This window comes from Dermacentor albipictus, chromosome 1 (assembly GCF_038994185.2).
Source record: "Dermacentor albipictus isolate Rhodes 1998 colony chromosome 1, USDA_Dalb.pri_finalv2, whole genome shotgun sequence".
Classification (NCBI taxonomy): Eukaryota; Metazoa; Arthropoda; class Arachnida; order Ixodida; family Ixodidae; genus Dermacentor; species Dermacentor albipictus.
This window is the reverse complement of record NC_091821.1, coordinates 119,321,757-119,344,716: the sequence shown is the minus strand read 5'-3', so window position 1 is coordinate 119,344,716 and position 22,960 is coordinate 119,321,757. Positions and strand designations below refer to the sequence as shown.

At 48.2% G+C, this 22,960-nt stretch overlaps 1 protein-coding gene across 1 annotated transcript in view; it reads right to left on the bottom strand.

Annotated features, from left to right (window-relative positions):
* The window catches only part of LOC135907844 (synaptogenesis protein syg-2-like), a 572,210-nt gene that overhangs the window by 22,550 nt on the left and 526,700 nt on the right, over positions 1-22,960 (bottom strand). Inside the window, exon 6 of the mRNA XM_070536562.1 lies at positions 2,762-3,046. Within this exon, the coding sequence (XP_070392663.1) occupies positions 2,762-3,046 (285 nt within the window). The remainder of the gene's footprint in view (positions 1-2,761; positions 3,047-22,960) is intronic.

Genomic DNA, 22,960 nt, shown 5'->3' with positions numbered 1-22,960 from the left:
GCTACGCCCATTTTGACTTCGACCTCATCGCCACCAGCTCAGTGACGAAACATAGCCTCGGACATATGCGCGCGTCAGTCATGCGCGAAGTCGGCACGTGCACATCTTGGAGGCCACGGAAAAAGACAGCCTAGTAAACGTGGTCAACGTAAGTTGGCAACATTGGTGCTGCACGAAATGCTGCTTATCTCTTTCCGTACTATTATTTTACGCGTGCTCTCCCTTGCGCGTCTGGGCAAACGCCAAACTATTGCACGTGAAGCTGCGTCGATACAGCGTCTGTTCCGAGCAACCAAAAGCACTGCCAAACGCTGGTGGACTACTTGGCGCCGTAACACACGTGCAACGTCCACGCGCCCATAGCTTTCCTTTTATTGCCCCAGAAAGTAGTCCCCGAATATAAGGAAAACCCGGCTGTATCATTCTGCTTCGAGAAAGCTGTTGAGTTACCTATCAGACCGAGAACTTGCTCAACGGTTGGCAGTATGTGGCGCCCCCAGAGTACAACTTCATTCAGGCAAGTCAGGAAGACGCACAGTCGATAAACACCTGCAGACTTTAGAACTACCTTGAGTCCTGCACACCAAGAGGATGGTTTGTCAATCCGACTAATCACTCCTTTGGCATCCATTCTATCCAGTTCCTACCGGACAACGCTTTATAATGAGATGAGCATTCGCCACCGACTGAGAATAGTAGGCCTCAGACTTAAGTGTGATCTGGTACTCGTATTTCAGCATGCTGAAACTCTTAAAAAGTTCCACATTATGCCTTTGCTGAGAACTGGCCACGCCTCCAAGGCATTTGGCTGCTCCCTAGCGCGTGTAGCACCAGAAAACCCAGCAAACGAACAGAGAGGGACTTGACTACATACAGTCACTGGGCGCTTCTTTTCCCTTGCCAAATGAGCTAGGCGACGTAAGACCACAGTAGACGAAGCACGTGGCCTCCAGGACGTGTCAGCAGGCTGTTTCTTCCCTTGGTAGAGCTTAAGCGGCACTGTTGGGAAACCTTGTGCACCGTAACGTCCACGTACTTAGCGTTCTTGGGTGCCGCGACGGTATTCAAGCGGATAACGGCGAACTAACTGGCTATCGCTTTGCGCAAATGACAAACTACAGCGAAATGTCCTCTCTTAGGGCAGCAGCTGCAGAGTGACGCACGTGCAGGGCGTTCTGAGCGTGGATGTTGCGAACGCCCGCCAATAGAACAAGTATATGTATTCGCTAAAGCGTTATGTTCTGGGCGGCGCCCCTTGCTGCCTGACGTCCCAGCGTCGAGGAGCTTTGTGGGCTTTGGCTACGTCAATCTGGACTGTCGTAAAGCCTTCAGCGGTTAGTTTTACGCTTTTTTTTTTCTTGTTAGGCGTCTTGCCACTGACGAGCGTGAGTCCAGGCTTCTTTCAGCGTTAGCTTTGAGGTGCGGCGAAACTGGTCCGAGAGACGTGCATCTTTTAGTCCAGCCACGAATCTGTCCCGTACAAAACGCTCAGTCGACTTGGGGAGAGATGGATAGTTACAACACTTTACGAGCCTGAATAATCTGGCGCAACAAGCAAAGACGCATTCGCTCGCTTCCTGAGTGTGTTTGTGAAACCGCCAAAATTCATAAACTTCCTCGACTGAGTGGACAAAGGGCTCGTTGAAACGCTTTACGACAGCCTCGTAAAACAACACTTCGTCCGTGGAATTTGAGAAGGTTTCAAGCAGGGGACGATTTCAGGGTCCATATAAAACATAAAAGTGAGCGTACTAGGACTTCCGCAAAAGCGTTGCAAACTGCACAGACTGCTGCGCAACCTTTTAACCGGTTTTCCACGTTGGACAGGATGCAACATTGTTGAACTCGAACGCGTCGGGTGGTCGTGGTAAGGTTCCAAGCCACTTCGAATCTGACGCCTGTTACTCATTGGCCATTCTGCTTCGCATTCGGTAAACGAAGGCAAGCGAAGGCGTGAAACCGACCACTTCTGACACCATGTCAAATGTAGGGTCTCCAATGTTGAGGCGGTACCGACACCGCTTATCTAGAGCGTCCACAGAGCCACGCTTTGACCGGAGGCACGCCTGTGCACTCAGGCGCAACAGCAATTGATGTTTATGCGTGCGCGGGAATACAGGAGGAACTGCAGATGGCGCCACCACATAGCTATGGAAGCAGAGGTGGTGACTATTACAGTATCCCCGGTCTGTGTTTTACCATAGGTTAAAGGCAGTGTATTTACGCAGTCTGAGTACAGTATCAACGGTAATGTGCAGTGTGAAACGAGACGAATGTGACTGGCCGAGAGCCTACGAGACCGATTACGTAAAGGCGATAGACAATTAGCACAATATGTTTTCCTGTGGCACCAATCTTGTTGCGATGTAGATTCAGGTTTTCGCAAAATGTAGGATGCGAATGGAGGAGTCAACCAGCAAGCCGCCACGAAAATGCAAATTCATCGTCTCCGAGCTGTGGTAAGTTGAGCCGCAGCAATTAAACGACAATGAAAACTCGTCGCCAGGGCCAGGAGGGTAGTCGAAGAGTGAGGGTTCCTGGACTAAGCAGCCTTCCCACCTTTGGGTGATGCCGGGCCTCGTTCGGGACACTGTTTCGATCAGTAAACTTTTTTTCTCTCTAACTATTATTAAAATGGCAAATTAAAATTAGATTTAGGATGTGTTTCCAGTTCGTTATTTAGGATAATAAAGTAAACAAAATATCGAATCATGTCAGCTCTCCTTTTACACTGACTGCACAAATTCGCCGTAGCACTTACGTTTGACGGTGATCTTGAGCGGCTTGCTTTCCGTTTCACCGATCCTGTTGGAAGCCACGCAAGTGTAGGAGCCGGAGCTGTCACGATGAACGCGCTGTAGCACCAGCGACTGGTTGCTCATGATGACGTGCCGGCCCGGAGACAAATCCTTGCCGTCGAGGCGCCACACGACGTCTCCAATTCTGGGGTTTGCGTCAACGCGGCACTCCAAGTACAGGTCATGCCCTTCGACGATATTCCACTGCCTCGGATGGCTGCCCAATGTCAACTGCACCTTTGGTTTGTCTGGAAAATGCCCAGGGCAACAGAAAAAAAATGAGCGGGTAAGCGATGGGAGAGGGTCAGGCTTTGTTAATTGGGCAAAGATAGCGAAGTGAACTGAGAAAGAAGAAAGCCTAAAGGAAAAAAAAGCAGGCGAGGTCGGCTGGAGAAGGCGGAATCTGGTCCGCCAATCCAAGCTGTTGCACAAAGGCACAGGTAGAAGCAGAAACGGAAAGATGATGATGAAATAGTTCAATCAGCTTAAGTCTATAGTTATCTAAAGAACAATAGGCTGAGTGCATCTAGTACACCTACTAGCGTGAAGAAAAAAAAATAGCAATTTCGCCCAAAGGGCGAGCGCAAGATTTAGCGTTGCGCGTCAACTTCGACCGCGTTCTAACTATATATATGCAGGTGCGTCATTTTCGCTCGACGCAGCACGCAAGGCAACTGCTGCTTGGCAGTGGGAACGGCGGCCTAGCTAAAGAATGTCGCCAATGGCGTTGCAGGTGTCGTCCTCCATGGTGGACGAGATGAAACCGACGAACAACAGTCGGCGTTATTTAGCGCCCAAAGAAACATTGGACTGTGTTAAAAAAATTAAGTTATCGGGTTTAACATTCCAAAACCACGTTCTGATTATGAAGCATGCCTTAATGGGAGACTCCATGAGTTTGGGCCACTTGAGGTTCTTTAGCGCGGACCTTAATCTAAGTGTCTAAAGGTTGTTTTCGCATTGCACCCCCATCTAAATGTGGCCGCCGTAGCCGGGATTCGATCCCACGACCTCGTGCTCAGCAGCCCAAAACCATAGCCACTAAGCAACCACGGCGGAAATCAGGTAATCTTAGCTTGACGTTTACTGTCCGTTCGACTCAGAGCACTGCACACACTGCAGCTCAGGAGAAAGGCTAGTGTGCCCATAGTGACGTGCGTACAACGCTCATGCCAGCAGCAGAAGCCAGAACGTTCCACTGGCTTCACCACGGAGGCGATTCACCGTAGCGTTGACGGGCATTGACTTCGCTTCGCTGTTGTTGCAGCCAAGCGCACTCCACGTCTCTACAGGGCCTCCAATCTTCCGTGCATGAGCCGCGCATGCGCTGTCTACCGGGGCAGTACAACAGCCGTGGTAGCGGCACCAACGGCGGTTTTGCACCTTGAGTGTCCCTGTAATGGCTATCGCAATTAAAAACGATAAAAAATTAAAAATCCTCCAACACTGGAGCACTGCACGGGTTAGATTTTATGGCATCACTGTATAAAACCCGGGCCCGACTCGGACCCGGGTCTGCATGACCAGGCCCTGCCCGTGTCTGTTTCTATTATTGTCTTGCTGTAGTGCAACTCAGTTCGAGTATGAAGGAATAGAGACAGGTGATAAAATGAGCACTAACTTCCAGCTCGTTTTATTCCATGACCCCAATGCACATTATATTGGCAACTCAAACTGAGTTGCGCTAAAGCAAGACACGAATGTGATGCACCAACTCACCCAGTCAACAATACCTGTGACTATAATAACGGGCCCAGCCCGGGCCCACAAGAGGAACTTAGTCTATACATGCGTTAATACGTCACTTTCTCGGCGGTCTATTCAAAGACATTCCAATAAAACGGCATGCTGTTTTGTTAAGCTGTAAACTTCAAACTGCATGTTGTTTTTAAACTTTAATGCGCACGTTAATCAAATAAAAATGAAAACCCCCTACGGCATTCGTGCTCTTCTCAGTGCTCGTCAATATTTCGCGCTCCCTACACTACCTTCTCCCTATTTTGCGTTGATTCATAGTCATTTGACCTATTATATCGAGTCATGGGGCCTTACATAGAAAACTTACATACGCCTGCTAGAACATATCCAAAAACAGTCCCTGCGTATTCTAACCAAGAGCACATATCACGCTCGATCAGCTACACTATTTTCCTTATTAAATATCCTTCTTATTTCAAATATTATTTTCTTTAATTTTTTCATTATGGCCTACCGCATCGTGCGTAATCCAAGTCTTCTTTATATTATAGGAAACAAATTTACGACTGAATCTAATGATACTCTAATAATATTTGTCCCCAATAATAATATTTTACTGCCTAGGGCTCGCACTAACTACGGAAAAAATACCGTAAGCTTCGCTGCCATCAAAGTATGTCGTAGTCTACGCTTGGAGGCTAAATCCTCGTGCTCATCATTTTCAAACATTCAGTTAGCCTGTACATGAGCAGTTTATCTGTATGACGATCGCTGTCATTACTTCTTTATCCTCTCCAGTGCATTTCGTGTATTCTTATTTATGTTTTGTCAGTTATTTCATGTCGTGTAATTTATTAGTGTTAATTTCTATTGATTGCATATGTGACACTTCGTTATGCTTTCGCTTATTTACTAACTTATTTGCACATGTTATTCACTATTGATTAGTTCTGTTCGTTACTTCCTATTTTTACCAACTCGCGGTATTTGTATGTACTGTTTGCTTGTATTTCCCAATTGATTCTGTTTTCTTGTATTGCATTCCTGCATTTCGCAATTGCTTCTGTTATTTTGTATTATATTTATGCATATTTTAACAAGATCTCCCATTGCAGTGTGCACACAAAGGGACCTCTTTCTGTATACCTTTCTCCATATGTAACCCCCCCCCCCCCTCCCCCATGTAACAAGCTCAAATTTAAACTGTAATAAAACACAGCGAACAACTTTTTTCTGCGAAGGGCGCGTAGAGCTAACGTGAGAAGGGCGAGAGAACAATCGTACAGAACTCTTGTATACTTTTTATGTTGTGAACCCCAAGAATTATGCACACTAGTAAAATATGCCCCACCTTCGCCAGAAGGAGAAGCCTTGACAGAGAGAACGAGGTTTAACATTGCGCTCTAGCCCTCTCATGCTGTTCTAACAATACGTGGAGGCGTCATTGCACTACGAGCACGCGAGACTATTGCTGCTGCGCAGCAGGAACAGCGCCCTCACAGATACCTGGCATGTCACTACAGTGTAGCGGGAGGAATGTTGGTAACATCATTACTGCCGTCGCACCTCGATAGTGCTCGAGATCAGACAGACGGAAAACTGGGAAAGCTTTTGGCATTTGGGAGCGCTCGATTAAGCTTCTCATTTACTGTTATTTCCGCCAAGACCTGTGTATGCACCCGGGTGTGGTAAGCGCACAACACTTTATTTTGAACGCTAATGTGTGTGCGCACAACGCTCATAGCAGCAGTAGAAGGCAGAGCACTGCCATGGCCACGGCAGTGCTGATAAGCTGAGCGCGAGGTTGATTCAATTTGTTGCACAGCGTGTAACACGATGGAGAACTAGCTCACCTGGTCTCATACCCTGCATGGGGGTGAATTTGTTTCTACGCTCTTGCGGCTAAACTCAACCCTCCATGCCTGGGTAGGCATGTGCATCGATACCGTGACAGCACGATGGCGTGGTGACGCGACAACAATAAAATGTCCATTGTAGATAGTTCTCACTGCAGGAAAAACCTTGAAATTTATTAGATGCAAAAAGCAGCTCAATGTTCAAACGCATATATTATAACTTGCGCACGAAAAAATCTAGTGGCAAATGCACTGCCATACCACCACATCTAAGCCCAAGACGAAACAATCCTCAAGCATAGATTTAAGGCGCGTTAAGAACACTGCGAATATTGTAAAGGCGGAAGCTATATATGCCTACAGCGGGGACCAAATAACAAAGGTGAATGTAGTAATATAAATAAAAAAAACGCGGAAAATTCACAGGAGCTGTGTAAGTAGGTGTCAGAGTTGGTCACTTGCTTATCTCCACGAAGCCCGGTACCATTATCAATCTTATCAAACTTGATGCGAGCAGTATAAGCAATTATCTACCCTTAACGGCTATTGCCAACCTTAAGGGACTCGATCCGACCCTCAAGAACCCGGATCTGTCATTATCTAGCTTCCTGCAATCGATCCGATCTTTATCCACCCTTATCTGTCCTTATCAACCTTGTCGGACATGATCTGCCCTTATGAACTCTTATCGGTCCACATGAATCTGATCAGTGCTTAACCTTATCAGAATTGATCCGACCATTACGAGCCCTTATCGCGCTTTAGAACCTTGTTCATACACCTCGAACCATTAACAACAGTGATGAGACCCATATAACCTCTCATCACTCCTTCATATCCTTACCGACTGATTTACTGCTTGTCTGTCTCAATTGCATCACTCGAAGTGCATGAGCCCTTGGAAAGCGATGGCAATTCAGTCGCTCAAGGAACGCCTCAACGGATGGCGCATCCCTCAACCACCAAAATTCATCGCGGATGTGGCGTGTTTTGCGTCAAATTTTATCAGAACCGGAACTTTCCTGATGTCTACAAGGCTCTAAGTAAGCTCTACATGTGGTTGTAGAGATGGATCTTATTCCATCATCACCAAATTTTTCAATAAAGGCTTCATAGCAACAGTTGTCCTTTGACATCTGTTTTGTACCGCCGGTACAACATATTCATATGGTTCAGATGTAATGACCTTCTGCAAACGTGGGTGATTAGCCCATTGGGTAAAAACACTCAGCTTCTGAGTGTAGGTTCGTAGTTTAGGAAATCACCACCGACAACGTTCTCTTTTTCGAATTTAATGTCTTTCTTTATGGAACACACCGTGGTATATACGCGTTACGGATTGACAGACCAACCGACAGATTTTCTGGTTAAGCCGCCTAAAAATGCTTACCATTAAAAAGCGGCAATATGGCGCATTTGGAATAAAAATAACCTTATCGAGAGCGGTGAAACAGCGCAATCGCAAAATGCAGTAAAAACCAGACCGCATTAAGAGCGTTTCGTAATATCTTTTTTAGCCAGAACAAAGATTTTAGCAACAAGAGAGAGAGAGAGAACTAAACTTTTATTTTCCGAAACGGTAAACCGAGTCAGAACCCGGTTCACCCTAGGTGGGAGGATTCCTTATTCCAAGAACCCTCTGGCTTGGGCTGCCTCTTTGGCCCGGGCGACGAGACTGCGTTGGTCGTCCAGGTCATCGGAGGAAAGCTTGGCCTCCCACGTTTCGGTTATGGTATGGATCTGCGGTGATTTGGGGCGCTCTTCTTGTGCTTCTATGGGGCGGCTTTCTTTGGAGTCGTCTTGTGGAGCTTGTGAGGTAGGTCTGTGGGTGTGCCACGCAGTGGGCAATCCTGGACCATGTGTTGCAGGGTGTCTGGAACGTCGCAATGGGGGCATATGTACGAGTACTGCGTAGGATACAGTCTGTGCATGATTATTCCGTGCACGTAGGTGTTGGTCTGTAGGCGGCGCAGGATGACTTCTTCCTCCTTGCTTAGATTCTTGTGTGGCAAAGCGTACGTTCTTCTGCTGAGTCGGTGGTGTTGCAGAAGCTCCGAGTACTTTAGGGCGATGTCATCAACGTTGGTGGCCGGCCTAGTGTGGGATTGCAGGAAAGCCCGGCTGGTATGCTCGCGGGCAGCGGCGTATGCCGCCTCATTTCCTGTCATGCCCTGATGGCCTGGAACCCAGTCGATGTAGGTGTCGGGGAGCGGGGCGCGTGCGATGTGATTTTTTAGTATCTTGAGCGCTGTTTCTGATACGCGGCCTTTTTGATAGTTGCGAGCTGCTGCTTGGGAGTCTGTTAGTATTATTGCTACTTCAGGGCAAGTTGTTATTGCTAGAGCAATTGCCGTTTCCTCTGCAGTCTCAGGGGCTCTTGCTCGGATGGTGACAGCTGCAAGTTCTTTGCCTTGGTGATCCGTGACGCTTAGGGCAAAGGCGTTCCGTTTAATATACCGGGCAGCATCGGTGTACCTCGTATGAGGGTCTCTCCCGTATTTCCTGCTGAGTGCGCGGATTCTGCTTTGGCGACGCTCCTTATGATAATTTGGATGCATATTGCGCGGTATACTTGCAACGCTGATGCAGTCCCGGACTGCAGGTGGGATTCTTGCTTTCTGGTCTGTGTCTGCAATGTAGCTTTCACTGTAGTTGAGGTAGCGCAAAACTGCACGTCCGGTAGGTGTGAGCTTGAGCCGCTCTAGTTGGCTGATCTTATGAGCCTCGACAAGCTCTTCCCATGTATTGTGGACGCCGAGCCGGAGGAGTTTCTCCGTTGATGCCATGGGTGGCAGCGTCAAGGCTACTTTGATTGCCTTTCGAATGACGACATTGAGTTTTTTGATTTCTGCCGGCTTGAGCTTCAAGTAGGGAGTTCCGTAGGTGATACGGCTAGTTAGGAGAGCTTGAATTATGCTAAGCGTGTCGTGCTCCTTGAGTCCGCTTCTTTGGTTTGTGATCCTCTTTACGAGGTGCGTAACTTGTGACAGTGTGCGTTGGAGACGCGGGAGAGTGGCCGCCCCTGATCCGTCCTTGTGGATGTGAAGTCCGAGTACGCGAAGAGAGTCGACTGTAGGGATCTTGGTTCCGTTGAGCGAGACGCTGGGATCGGGTTCGATATAGTTAGGTGGTCTTCCTCGTGTCCGTGCTCTCAGGACAAGAAGCTCCGACTTTTCAGGTGCGCATTGGAGACCGCAGTCTCCGAGGTATCTTTCGATAATATCTACGGCTTCTTGTAGATTGCGTTCTTGTTGTCCAGTAGTAGGTGCTTTGGTCCAGAGTGTGACGTCGTCGGCGTAAAGGGCATGGCATAGGTTTGGGATGGCGTTCAGTTGTTTCGGTAGCTTGATCATTGCGATATTGAAAAGGAGGGGTGAAATAACTGATCCTTGTGGGGTTCCTTTGTTGGGTAGCCGAAATTTATCGCTGCGGAGGTTGCAGACGCCTACTGTTGCTGTTCGGTGCGTCAAAAAGCTGCTGATATAGTTATAGATCCGGGCTCCGCAGCCTGTATCTTCGAGGTTGCGGAGAATGGCTTCGTGGCTCACGTTGTCGAATGCGCCCTTTACGTCGATTGCCAGGATTGATGATTTGCGTCTGTGATCGAGGTAATCAAGCAAGTCTTCTTTGAGGAGCAGGAGTACGTCCTGCGTGGACAGATGCTGCCGGAATCCGAACATGGTGTGCGGCAAGTGTCCGTTGTCCTCGAGGTATGTTGTTAACCGGTCGTGCACCATGTGCTCGAGGAGTTTGCCCACGCAAGATGTGAGGGAAATGGGACGTAGGTTTTCGATGCGAAGAGGTTTGTTGGGTTTGGGGATCATGGTGACCTCCGAATGCTTCCAGGCTGCTGGTAGGTCCCCCTTTTCCCAGCAGTCGTTGTAGTACTGTAGCAGTGCTGTAGTGGCAGATTGCGGGAGGTTGCGTAAGAGCTTATTAGTTATTCTGTCCTTGCCGGGACTGGTGTTTCTAGTGAGTTTGGCTAATGCTGCGTGGAGCTCTGCCTGGGTGAATGGTCGATCGAGATCTGGGTTTGGTGTACCGCCGTACGCCTTTCGGGTGGCTGATGAAGTGGGCTTGTCGGTGCTAAGTTTTTGCTGAAGCTCACGAAGGAGATCATTCTCCGATCCAGCATGATTGTGGATCAGTCTGTGTAGATCTTGCCTCTGTTGCGTTTTGGTGCGATCGGTAGCTAAGAGAGCGCGTAGGAGATGCCAGGTTTTCTTGGTGCTGAGTGTCCCTTGTATGCTGTCACAAAAGGCGTGCCAATTTTGCCTGCTAAGTTGCTCCGCGTAATCTTGGGCCTGTATGGTGAGAAGGGCGATTCGTTGCTTAAGTTTTCTATTGAGCTTTTGTCTCTTCCACCTCTTCAGGAGGCTTCTTTTGGCCTCCCAGAGATGAAGGAGATGCGGGTCGACTGCGGGGGTGTTGGTGCTTAGCTGGATGGTCTTGGTGTGGTTTTCTGCGGTGATGAGAAGGCCCTTGAGCCAATGGTCGATGTCGTCAATTGTTGTGTTGCCGCTGAGGTTGTCTCTGAAGGACTTCCAGTCTGTTAGTCGAGCAACTCCAGTCTTGTTTGGTTTCCGGTTGTGCGCGATGTCAAGTTGGATAATGTGGTGGTCGCTTCCGAGCGTCTCCGAGAGTCGACTCCACTCGTCCCAGTGGACGTTCGCTGTGAACGTAAGGTCCGGGCTAGTGTCCCTGGAGACACTGTTCCCGACTCTCGTGGCCTGCAATGGGTCGTTCCAGAGGGTTAGCCTGTGGTGTTGAGCAGTGTCGTGCACTCGCGCTCCCTTCTTCGTGGTGCTTGGATAAGCCCATGCTGTATGTGGGGCGTTGAAATCTCCCATTATAACAACTTGATGGCCTTTCGTGCGTTTCCTAAGTTCACGGACAAAGTGGTCGAATCCCGGAAGTTGATCACGAGGAGGGCTGTATATGCTGGCGATAAAGAGACTTTGCTGCGTTTTTCTGTCTGGTATGATCTCCACTAGGGTGTGCTCGATGGGGATGTCTTCTATTTCGTGTTCCTGCGTTGTGAGAGTTTTCTTGGTAAGGATGGCTGTGCGTTGAGTTTGTGCATGAGCGATGTATCCTTGAAGTCGGACGTTGTGGGTATTGGTTTCCTGTAGGGCAATTACATCAGGGTAGTCCAGTTTGACAAGTTCTTGTAGGTTTGCATACCGGGGACGGAAGGATCGACAGTTCCATTGCCAGATGCGCAGAGTAATTTGCGGGCTCTTTGTTGTGGTTTTAAGTGTCGCCATCATGAGGATCTTCAGCTTCACAGGCAGCATCATGGTTGGGTGAGATCGAGCGGGAGGCATTGCGACTGTTCGTGCGAGCCTTCTTTCTACCCTGCTCGGTTGTGTTGAGAAGGCTGTCGAGGTAGGACTTGGTGACATAATTGTTCTTTGCGTGTGCTATGAAATTGTTGACCTGGGCTGTTAGGCCGGTAACCTGGCTTGTGAGAGTGGCGACTTGATTCGCGAGGGTTTTAGCAACAAAGCTACAAAAATATTCAGAAAAAGCTTTACAATACGAAATGAACAAAAATAACTTAGAACTCTTTTTATTTTAATTGCTAACGTAATTAACAGCTAGTTCTTCCAATTTGTCAGATTAGCTTTGCGCAGAGTACTTAGGACCTATGCAGAGCCCCCGCACGTGTTCGAAAGTCCGACCCAGACCCTTTTGCCACAGCATGTTTGCTCTAGAGGAACAAGATGGCGCTTTCGGTGGCGCGCCGCATGGTGCCCCTGCGAAAGCTCACGAATAGGAAACAATTACGTTCCTGCCTGGCTGCTGTGCGAACCGCTGTTGGAAATACAACTAGGTGTTTGCTAGCGCACTGTGCTCCATTGATGCTTGAAAACGTAAAAGGGTAGAGGGAAGACGTGTAGAGTAGTTGTCTGGGCAAATTTAGGGACTGGCATATTTAGGAATAGAGTGAATATGTGCAGCCATGTTCACGGGCTGCTGCTACATAAGGACTTGACTGCCTCTGTTGTCAGCCCTTCGCAATGCGCGGTCTTCCTCGAGGCTATAAAATTCACTGATCCGTCAGCTTCATATCGCTAACCTCAATAGAAAGGAGTGCAACCGCTGAACGTCCGCAAGAGGGAGTGCCGCTCGTTCTACACAGCGACAAAAGGAGCAGCGCCGCTTTCTGGCACAGTACGTTTCTCGCATGTCATCTGCACACATCAACCCCAACTCACGAGCGAAGTTACACCCACTCTGTCGCCAACGTATAAGAAATCAGTGAATGGGCGTACTCTTGGAATCAATGTGCCGAAGCATGGGTGACGGCAACTACACCGAGTACAAACGAGTATTCATAGGTAAACGTGTCGTGACGGCCTAAAAAGTAAGCGAGTAACTAGCGTAATACGTCTTTGCTACGAGCTATTAAAAAGTACATAACATCTACCTTTGAAGCCTTTGTGCGCAGCAAGAAGAAACCTATCGCAAATGAGCGCCACCCCGCCCCCTTCCGCAAGCGATTAGGTAGAAAATAAACGATCAGATAGTAACCGCACCGAGGAACATTACTGAGTCAGAAGGGGCACAAGCCTCTGCTTCAAAGTGTTTTCTTAATAAATAACGAAGAGCAAAACTCAATGATTCCTATTTAATTCATAAGCGGAACATTTTGACAGCTTGTAATAAATTTTTATGCCCGCTTTTAGTACGCGCACGGTATATGCTGCTCGTGCTATTTTGACAACGCGTAATGAGCTGCGAAACCGCTCACATATGTCCTCTGAACCTGTGGCCAAAACTTCGTGTCGTCCACCCAGTCACCGTTTACGATATCCGTCGAAACAAAGGTTTTCTGAGCCGGACCGGCCTCATGCGCATCGTTAGTAAATACGGAGGCTACGGAGGCAAGCCATGGACGCGTCACCATGCGATCAAACATGGCGGCGCCCATTGGATCGTCGACAAAATAGCGAATAATCTTGTCAGTGAACGGGCCCGAGCACGACCCAGGCCCGAAAGCTTCAGGCTCGAGCCCTACCTGGGGTTGCCAAAAATTGCTTTACCCGACCCGGCCCTTGCAGTGCTTTACAACACACTATCCACGAATTCGAATAGTCCTTGCGGAAACGCATCATTTTGTATTAAGTGCGAAATTATTTAAATTTCTTTCATTTATAAAACAAGTTGACAACCTGCGATGCCTTAAGTATACTTAAGATAACGAAATATTAGCCTGCATACCCTCTTGCAAAATTTCAACTGCCGTTTATTTTAGAATGGCGAAATCACAAGTCATAGCAGCGGAGGTGGACAAGGGCACTGTTGCAGTTTTTAAGGACAACAGAATTGGACAAGCCTTTACAGATGTTTAGAGTTCTTCAAGCGCTACTGTGCTGTGCGGTGACGATATGCAGTGGCAGTGACCGACTGTGATTGTATGTCTATGCTCCTTTCTTTCTTTATCTCTACTTTGCTATCACTTTATCTCCCCTCCCCTCTCTCCCCAGCGTAGGGTAGCAAACCGGGTCTTCCCATCTGGTTAACCTCCCTGCCTTTCCCTTTCTTCCCTCTCTCTATCTCTCAGCTGCCGTAAGAACAGGTATGCTAATGAAGCGTTTTCCTTGTTGTTGCCCACCTAGACAATTTTCCACACTTTGGTAAATGCATCGCAGAGCTTCAAAGAGGCTGATGAATTTTTGTTAGTCTGGAAATGTGCGTTACACTGCGATAAACTGTGCTCACTGGTAACAGCTAAACACTTGCGTTGTGTGTCCGAAGGCACACACCGCAAAATACGCATTTAACATTTCATCATGTGAAGATCACCAGGGGCCGAATCGTCAAAGCTTTTCATTCGTAAATCATAATCACATTTCTTTCTCTCGAATATAATCATAATACCTCGGACATCACGACTGGCTGTCACCGGCTCTTAGGAATAGTTTTGACGCAAGGACATATTTGTGAATGTCGGCACAGTTGTTGAGTTCAAGACGAAACCACAGTCTTCATATGGGACGGCTGTTTTTCTCACTACCCCAGTTAGAAAACATTAAACAATGTAGCAAATAGGGTCCCACCTTGATGCCTATCATGATTTGAATTGGTCCGTCGTGCCACTGATCGTGCCCCCTAAGTATTGTGCAGTCTTTTAGGTAACACGCAGACGTCGCACGCAGCACTGTCGGTCCTTCCAGTCAAAGTAGTGTACGCCTACGTGAAAGCCACTTTCGACCACAGCCGGTATAGAGGCAATGCCTCACGTCGGTGAAGCACAGGTGGAGGTAGGAGCTGGAGCGAAGGTTTAAGTTCGTGCAACCTGGTGCGTCTTATATTTCGGGCGTTCCACTGCAGTAAAGAGCGCTTGCGTGCAAGGACACAAAGCTGCCTCGCAGAGTCTGTCCTGGAAAGAGGAATGGGGGCGCTGCGTGGTTCTTGATGTGACTCTCGGGCAGCTTTGTCTGCTTGATCATGTCCACTGATACCGCAAAGACCAGGTAGCCATTGGAAAATAGTTTCGTGGCATTTCTGTTTGACGTCGTGGTGAAGTTTGACAATTTCGTACGTTAGCTGTTTGTGAGCTCCACGTCGGAGAACTGACTGCACGCTGCTGCCGGTCTCGAGTCGGGAAACACTGCCCATGTACCAGGCTCTGTATGTCAATACAATGAAGCGCGCTGCGTCTTTTTCGCGGTTTGTCCACGTTATGGTGTGTCAGGATCGACAAGGCTCGTTTTCGGTCACTCCGCGAAGAGACGCATTGCGATCGAGAGACGTGGGGCTCGTATATACCTGCTCTGGATTCGCTGGGGGCTTTCGGCCCGATGGGAGTTTTCCTTCTACTTGATCGACTGCGTGTGCAAGTGTAGCTGCTTTTTCTTCGGACATCGTCCGTACGACGCTAGATGACGTCTACCGCAATAGGCGCATCGCGGTTGTGCCCGAGAAGCGCAAGCTTTGTCTGAATAGGGTCCAGCACATAGCCTGCAGTGCATAGTACCTTTGCAGTATTTTGCAATATCATCATGCTTTTGTCATTAGTAAAATTGCCTTGCAGGTCCTATGTACTCAGTCACAGGGTAGCTGCTTAATCCAAGTAAAACACATTTTGGCATGGTAGAATTCTTGGCGATTTATATGATCATTGATTGTTGACGTGCTTCTGTAATGGTTCGTTCTTCGTTAGGGATGTCGGAAACTTACCTACGAGCTCACAGGACGCCGTGTTTCGAAAGGTATTCCTGTAGATGTTTGTCACAGTGCTCAACAAGGACTCTTCGAATACGTTCATAAGTGGCCGAGTACGAAGACGGGACGCGAGCTTGCACGGCCATCCCTCCTAACGTAGTGACAGTGAGCAGGCGATTAGCGGCGTTGAGCGACGACATCCTCACCATGAGATGATCAGGCTTATAGCGCACAGAAGTACGAGGACACAGAAAGACATGGTACAGCGAAAAGACTTTCAGAAACGCCGACAAGTACGTGCGTTGCTGAGGGTCTTCTGACTTCTAATTTCTCTAGAAAGGCTTCGGCCAATTTGACTCTAGTCGATTTCAGGAAAGTTGCGGTCATCCCGTACATCCACGGCTATTTAAAATAAAAAACAGGACAACGTGCGAATGTCACAGTAGTGTTTTCCGCTCCGACAAAATTGCAATGTCTGCGCGGACAAAGCAGGCCTGGCCTACATGAAAAGCCAGTGTGCAATAAGAAGCATTACCACAACTTCATTGATAGTGCTAACATGTCGTAAGAATTATGCGTGAAAAGCGGAAGGCGCCTCAATGAGCGTGTAAAGGAAAACCGCTATAACTAAACGAAAAGCGGGGAGAGTTTCTTGGTGGGCACTGCAGACACATCTTGGCTTTCCAATGTAAGTGCAAGTGATGATCAACGTACTACGTACATTCCAGTATATGAAGACTGCTCCATTGGTGGCAGCAGCAGGGGTCAGTTAACTCGCAAAATTATCGAAGACGAAATGATTGATAGGTTAGGGGATAACTGCGTCTCAAAAGCACCAATCGCCCTTTCGTCTAAAGATTTATCCTTACTGCATAAAGATTGATGAGGTTTAGAAATTGCGCACTTGTGACGATTTCCGATGTTGCCTACTTATGTGGCTCTCTTACTCGATTTAAACATTGTTGTAAGTAGCGCATGTGTGTACCACGTCTTTCTGTGTCCTCGTCCTTTCGTGCGCTATAAGCCTCATCATGTCATACCAACACGCCCAAAACGCTGCGTTACTGAGCCTCACCATGAGGCTGCCCTCCTTATTAAGGCGATCATTGCGGAGTTTTTCTTGTGCCGTCAACACGATTGATGATACTCGGGCTCGGGTTCGGGTTTACTTTCCACAGCATTCAATCAGCTTACGTTGGCTCGAAGATGACGGGAATTCCAGCTGGTCTTGTTCCTTGTACGCGGTATCGATAGAACTTATATGGTCCATGTCTTCGGCAACATCATCTGCCAGTAGTCTTGTATTCACCGCTTGTATTCGCCGCGGTCTCTTTCGAATTTTCTTCTTCCCATTGCGGAGACGTGCAAGGTCCCGCTGTCTCCTCGTTTCTCATGTCTTTGATGATGGCTGCATGGGGTGCAGCAGATGGCGGCGGCCCGCCTCGAAGCTGTTTCCGGGTACCATGCCCGCTTAGGCGCTTAAATTTGATCACTTGCCTGCTGGGTATCCCGAGGTCGTCAGCAGTGAAGAGTTAATATTGAAAGTGTAACGGGCAAATTGTAGTGATTAAAAACACTAAAAAACTGGCCGAGCAAAAGCAGCTAGGCTGATACCCTACTGCTTCGCTTGCGTTCGCACTAACTATGAAAACTGCTGCGATAAGCGGCGCAGAAAGGCAACGACATCGACGGGCTAACCTCGCTTTGGTCCGGCGAGAAACACGCCAGCGTGAAGCAGGACGCCTTTGCCCATTCGCCGCGCACACTCTGAGCTCTGCCACTCGCATTCCAGAAGCTGAGCGCGTCGCAATTCAATTGGCTTCCCAAGACACTCCGGAGCCGCACCAAAATGCTCGTGCCTTCGCCGAAGCGACTCCTCAACAGAACGCCGCTCGCCAACAGGGACGCCACGTGAAAAGCAAACCTGCAATACGGTCGCCGACCCGCAAATCGTCCCCCTTTCGCTACAGCGCACCGTAAATTCACGAAGCAAACATGCAACAGCTTCTGTGAAGACACTTTTCCTTTTCGTGTTCGACCGATTCCTCTGAAAGAGGGATGATGCAGATCTTTTTTAAATCTATCTTTTATGTGGTTCTTATTTTGTGCTCTGCACTTGCCCGAGTATTGATATGAAAATGTCATTCTTTATAAGTCGCCGTCGCCTTCATCCTCCTCGTGTTCGAACCGAATTTTCAAATTAGTTAACAATAAGGCAGTCAATCAGGAAGTGTAATAGTTCTAGATGTTGCGTTATAATATGGAATTCAACGCTTCAGAGCTGATATCTATATACTAGAGGCAGAATTCATAAAGTATTTTGGTACCGAAGTCGTTATCGCTACTCGTTGGCTGCCTTCGCTAATGTACAGCATCAGGATTGGCTGGAATTCATATTTGCGAACAGTTCCATTATAAGAGTTTCCTTTTTTGTGTGTGTGTATGTGTGGATATGGACCAAGTTTTCAATCACGGTCATGGTTCCGTAACTTCAAAATTCTTCGTATAATATGCACGTTTGGAGTGTGAAATTTCTTTTTCTTCCCAGAATTTTTCCAATAAAATCGCATGCCAACACACCTAGTCGCGCACGTGCACTGGAGCACGCTGCCCTGTAGTAGTGCAAAATGTCACAAATAAGCACTAGAGCGTGCGCGCGCGATTCGCGACACGAGAGCTTTTCATTGACAAGTTGAGCATACATAACACGGGCAACTGCGAGAGTCTTTCTTCGAAGGAAACTCCAAAGTGTTCGAAAAGCAGACGAGAGAATCCGAGGTCGCGAGGTCGAGCGTTGGCGATATACTTTGCTGAGAGCGCTGCAAGACGGCATGCTTCACCCCACGCCATTCAGCGCATAAAATGTTTGCCACAAGACCATGGCCCCACCTAAGACGCATTTGATATTCTGCTACGCCCGTAAGCTGCAGAAAAGCAGCACGGCAGATGTTTCGCCAACCACATTTGCACAGAAATCGAAATCGGCACCCGTAAACTTTTTTCTACGAAGCGCGCTTTTCAGTTGTTTGTTACGCCTGCCACGGCGTTGCGCCTAGAATACGTTGCTATGCGCTGCCTGCACGGGCGCTAAGATATATGCTGTCTGTGAGAGCCGACAGCCGAGGGCGTACGTCGCTGGAGCCAAGTGCTTGCTTTGATCATCGCAAGTCGGACACGCACGTAGAAAGGACATGAGAGCTGTGCAAGGGAGCAAGTAGGTTTTCGATATACAACAAAAGCTGCATCACTTCAGCTTTTTTTTACCAGTATTGCTGCTATGGCTTTCCGAGAAATTCTGGTTTCGTTCATTCATTTATTTGGAGACAAAACTGAAATTACATCAAACACGCTCCCGCCACAAGGACACCACGTCATTCACAAGCAAGAGGACTGCCTGTAAGGTAGTATGTACTAGGTACCGAAGTCACTTAATCTATGCCGCGACCACGTGCTGAGACAGAAGGAAAATTGATTACAAGTTACGAGAAGTACCGCAAATCACAGAGATTCTGGCACCTATGCGTTGTGACAAAATCCCCGTCGAGACACCTCCATTAAACATGAATGTATATATATTGGTGAGTAAGGACTGAGCATACAGAATGTTTCCCAAGTGGTAGTGAACTGCTCAGCCTTAGGACACCTTTTGCTCCTGCGTTTGTACGTACTGATGAGAACTTTCTTACCTAGCAAAGGTTTGACTTCAATATCCGTGTACTATGGCGGCCCTCCTGAGCTTCGCATTCTGGATGAAAGAACACCATGATGTCTAGTTAGTAAGCTTGAAAGTGGTAAGGTAGTAAATGACAGCTTCTTAATTGCACCGAAGGAGCTCCATCATCATCCATTGAATCCGTTAGATCAAATGATTGGACAAATAGAAGCAAAAGAAGCAATGTAGATAACGTAAGCCGAACAAAGCATGGGCTTCCTACGTTGCAATGGGTGTCGCAAAGGCAATGAGAGTATGTGTGTACGCTACTCTGGACTGCACAGGATATGAAAATTTTTAGGCGGTTGCCACCACAATGTTTGATAGAAAAAAATTATGCGTTTGAATTTCACACAAACCTGCGTATAGCTAATGTGTACGAAGCTTCTTTGTAGCTTTGCGCAACCGAACCTTGCTGATTTCCGCAGAAGGGACTTTCCCTAATGACTCTCCCTTCTCTTCAAGTTGTAGATTAATTTACCCTCATCTTGAAATTGCTATCCTCCTGGTTAGCTCAGACGATACAGCAGAAGCCTTGGTTCCGGGTTCTATTACTATGCCAGGACGACTTTTTCTCAAACTGGAAAGCTTTCTTCCCAAGAAACTCGTGCTACCCTGAGTTGAATGACAACTTTCTCTTTCGTGAAAATCTCTCCACCTTGCGGATTCCGCAAAATTCATTTTCCATCTCGCTACTGCTTATGCCCCTGTCGATGTTTGGCTGACACAGTGGTGCCATAAGCTACATAATTCGCTCAGCACATAACAGGATTCAAGTGCTGGAAAAAAATTAACAATGATTACCTAAACAAAAGAGGAGCAAAGATTTATGTATTATCTGTTGTGACCGCGGCGGGCAATGCCAAAGACAGAGCAACGGAAAAACTTCATTCGGCAAGCTAGGTCATTACAGAAAGAAGGAACGAACAAACACAGTTGAGCCGGGTTCTTATATTGGCACGCCAACAAGCAAAACGCCAGCAAACATATCACACGCGCTGACAACTGCGTCACAGCAACAGCGCAGCGACGCCACATGACCGATGCAAGAGTGCGTCTCTAATAGACCACCGCAACGACGCCACATGACTGAAAGCCAGCACACGTCTGTGGTAACACCCCACTCCTTCCATCGTATTCTTATTATTTTCTTTTTTACGGTTTCTGCCGATCAGCAGGTTTTGTAGCGCGGGTGCTGCTTGGAAGAGCTTGCTTCCCCCGGAACCAACGTGGTGTCACTTTGCATGGACATTATAGCAACGCTGTGGTCCGGAATGGTAGCAAGGGATGAAGACGGCAAGTTATCTGAAGGCGCTGCTGGTTTTGGTATCAGCCGTGAAGGCTATAAAGGAGGCTCTGGAGAAAAAGCAGGCGATTCAGAACTAGGTTACGTGAACGTTGGGGGAATCCCCGTACGTAGTGGCTTGGCCTCAGCCAACAAGGATGGTCGCAAGTTGTCGGCGTGAACGAACCTGCTTTGTTGACCAACTTGTACGATGTACGTTAAGAACTGCATCGCTCTTTTATGACGCCATGCAGCCATTTCTCATTGCCGGAGCGCAGACCTTGCATCAGAATCGGATCATTCACCCTTAAGGACCACCAGCGTCCTCCTTTTCATCTACCGTGTTCTTTGTCTTGGAAAATCGCTCATGGATTCAGTCTTCTAGAATCGGATGAAGGAAGGTAAGACAGATGCGCAGCTTCCACGAAAGGGACAACTCTGCAGGGGTCTTTTCCGTGGATGCAGTAGGTGTGTTCTTCTACCTGAGAAGAAACTAATCTAAACGATGCTGTTAGCTTCTCCTCACACCCGCCTTCTTCTCGTCACATAGTTGCCGAAGCAGATCTTTACGGTCTGTACGAGTCACTCAGCGCTTCCAATGGATGCCCGATGGTAGGGCGGCGTTCTAGATGACACACCCGTGGCTGCGAAGTAAGCTACTGAATGCAGTAGCCATGAACTGTGGACCATTATCGGTTACAATTTCCTCCGGAAGTCAATACGCTGCAAAAACACTGCGCAGTTTTCCGATAGTTATGTTGGTTGTCGTCGATGTCATCACAATGACCTCCGCCAACTTTAAATGGGTGTTAATTAACCCCAACAACCACTGGTTCTCTGTCAAAGGAAGGTCCAGATGCACTCGCTGCCACTTGCGTGTCGGCCACTTCCATGTCAGCAATGGCACTTTTCGTGGAGCATTTTGCGTCAACTGGCACGTGCTGCATCACTGAATTAGACAATAAATGCCCGCATGTAACCTCGGCCACCAGGCACAGCTACGAGCGAGCCTCTTCATGCACGTCGTGCCTGGGTGACCTTCGTGCAATAGGCGCAGCACTTTCTTCCGTAAACAGTCAGGGATGATGACACGGTTACCCCACGTGAAACGTTGCCCACCGATGGACAGTTCATGTCGCCTAACGAAATAAGCAGACAAAGCGCTATTTGCCACGTGCCCTGGCCAGCTATTCACTATGAAGTCGGGACCTGTGCGAGCTCCCGTCGGTGCTGTTGGAAATGCTGACGCCCTCTCGCGCTTGCCGTTCGCAAACGAAAAAAGACCACAACAGAAAGAATGAACGATGAACACAGCAGTGGCGGGCGCTTATACAAGCATGCCAGCAAGCAGAACATCAGCTTGGCAGTAGCTTTCTGTTGTGACCTATTCTGCCAAATAAGCAGTTTTTCGTTGCTTTGGCATTGCCCGCCGCGGTCACAACAGGTACGACATAAATTACTGCTCCTTTGGCGACGAGGATGGGATAGCGTCAGTACGGAGAACACGATTAACTGAAGGATCCGGCACGGGGACGTCTTTGAATGGCAGTGCTTGGAAAGTTCGACCAGTTCGCCAAGGACGGCGACAATGACTTTGTATCCTACGTGCAAAGGTTCGAGCACTTCCTAAAGGCCTCCGAGGTGAGTGATAACCTGACGTCTTCTATGCTTACCACGACCATAGGGAACAAGGCCTACCGTAGATTAAAAACGCTGATGGAACCAGAGAAGCCTTAATGCAAGCTGGTAGAAGTACTGAGGGCGCATAACGCTTCAACGTCATTGGTTATTACAGAACATTTTAAGTTTAATTCCCGTTTCTAGCAAGAAGGAAAATCTGTGACACCATTTTCCGTAGAGCTGAGTTGTTTAGCGACGTCAGCTACTTTGGAACTTCCCTTGATGACGCACTTCGGGACTATTTCGCATCCGGGCTACGTGATAGCGGAACGCTAGCACAGTTGCTGAGGACGGGAACCTTAACGTTCACAAGAGCATGCTACACTGCAAAAGGCATAGAGCTTGCATACAAGCAGATCCAAAAGTGTCAGCCCAACCTTGTTCAATCAGTCAACGCAGTTGGCCGTAAAGCGGGCAGTCGGAAGCGCGCGGAACCAAACAGACAAGCTTGAACTCCACAACGAGAAGTGAACTCGCGACAGTTGTCAGAACGTTTCCGGTGTGGATCTGGCTCCCCCACGGCCCGGCAGTCTGCAAGTTCTGCAACCACCGTTGCTGTCGTTGCAAGCGCCACGGATACTTCGCGAAAATGTGCAAGGCTAAGTCTAAGGCCCTTACGAAAGCAGTGGACGAAGGCAGTGACAACGAACTGATGTTACAGATGCTTACTTGTGTGGTGAACGCGCAGGACGTTAGTAAATACGTCTTCGAGTGGCAGAGAAAGATGTTCGCATGCAGACAGACACAGCAGCATCTG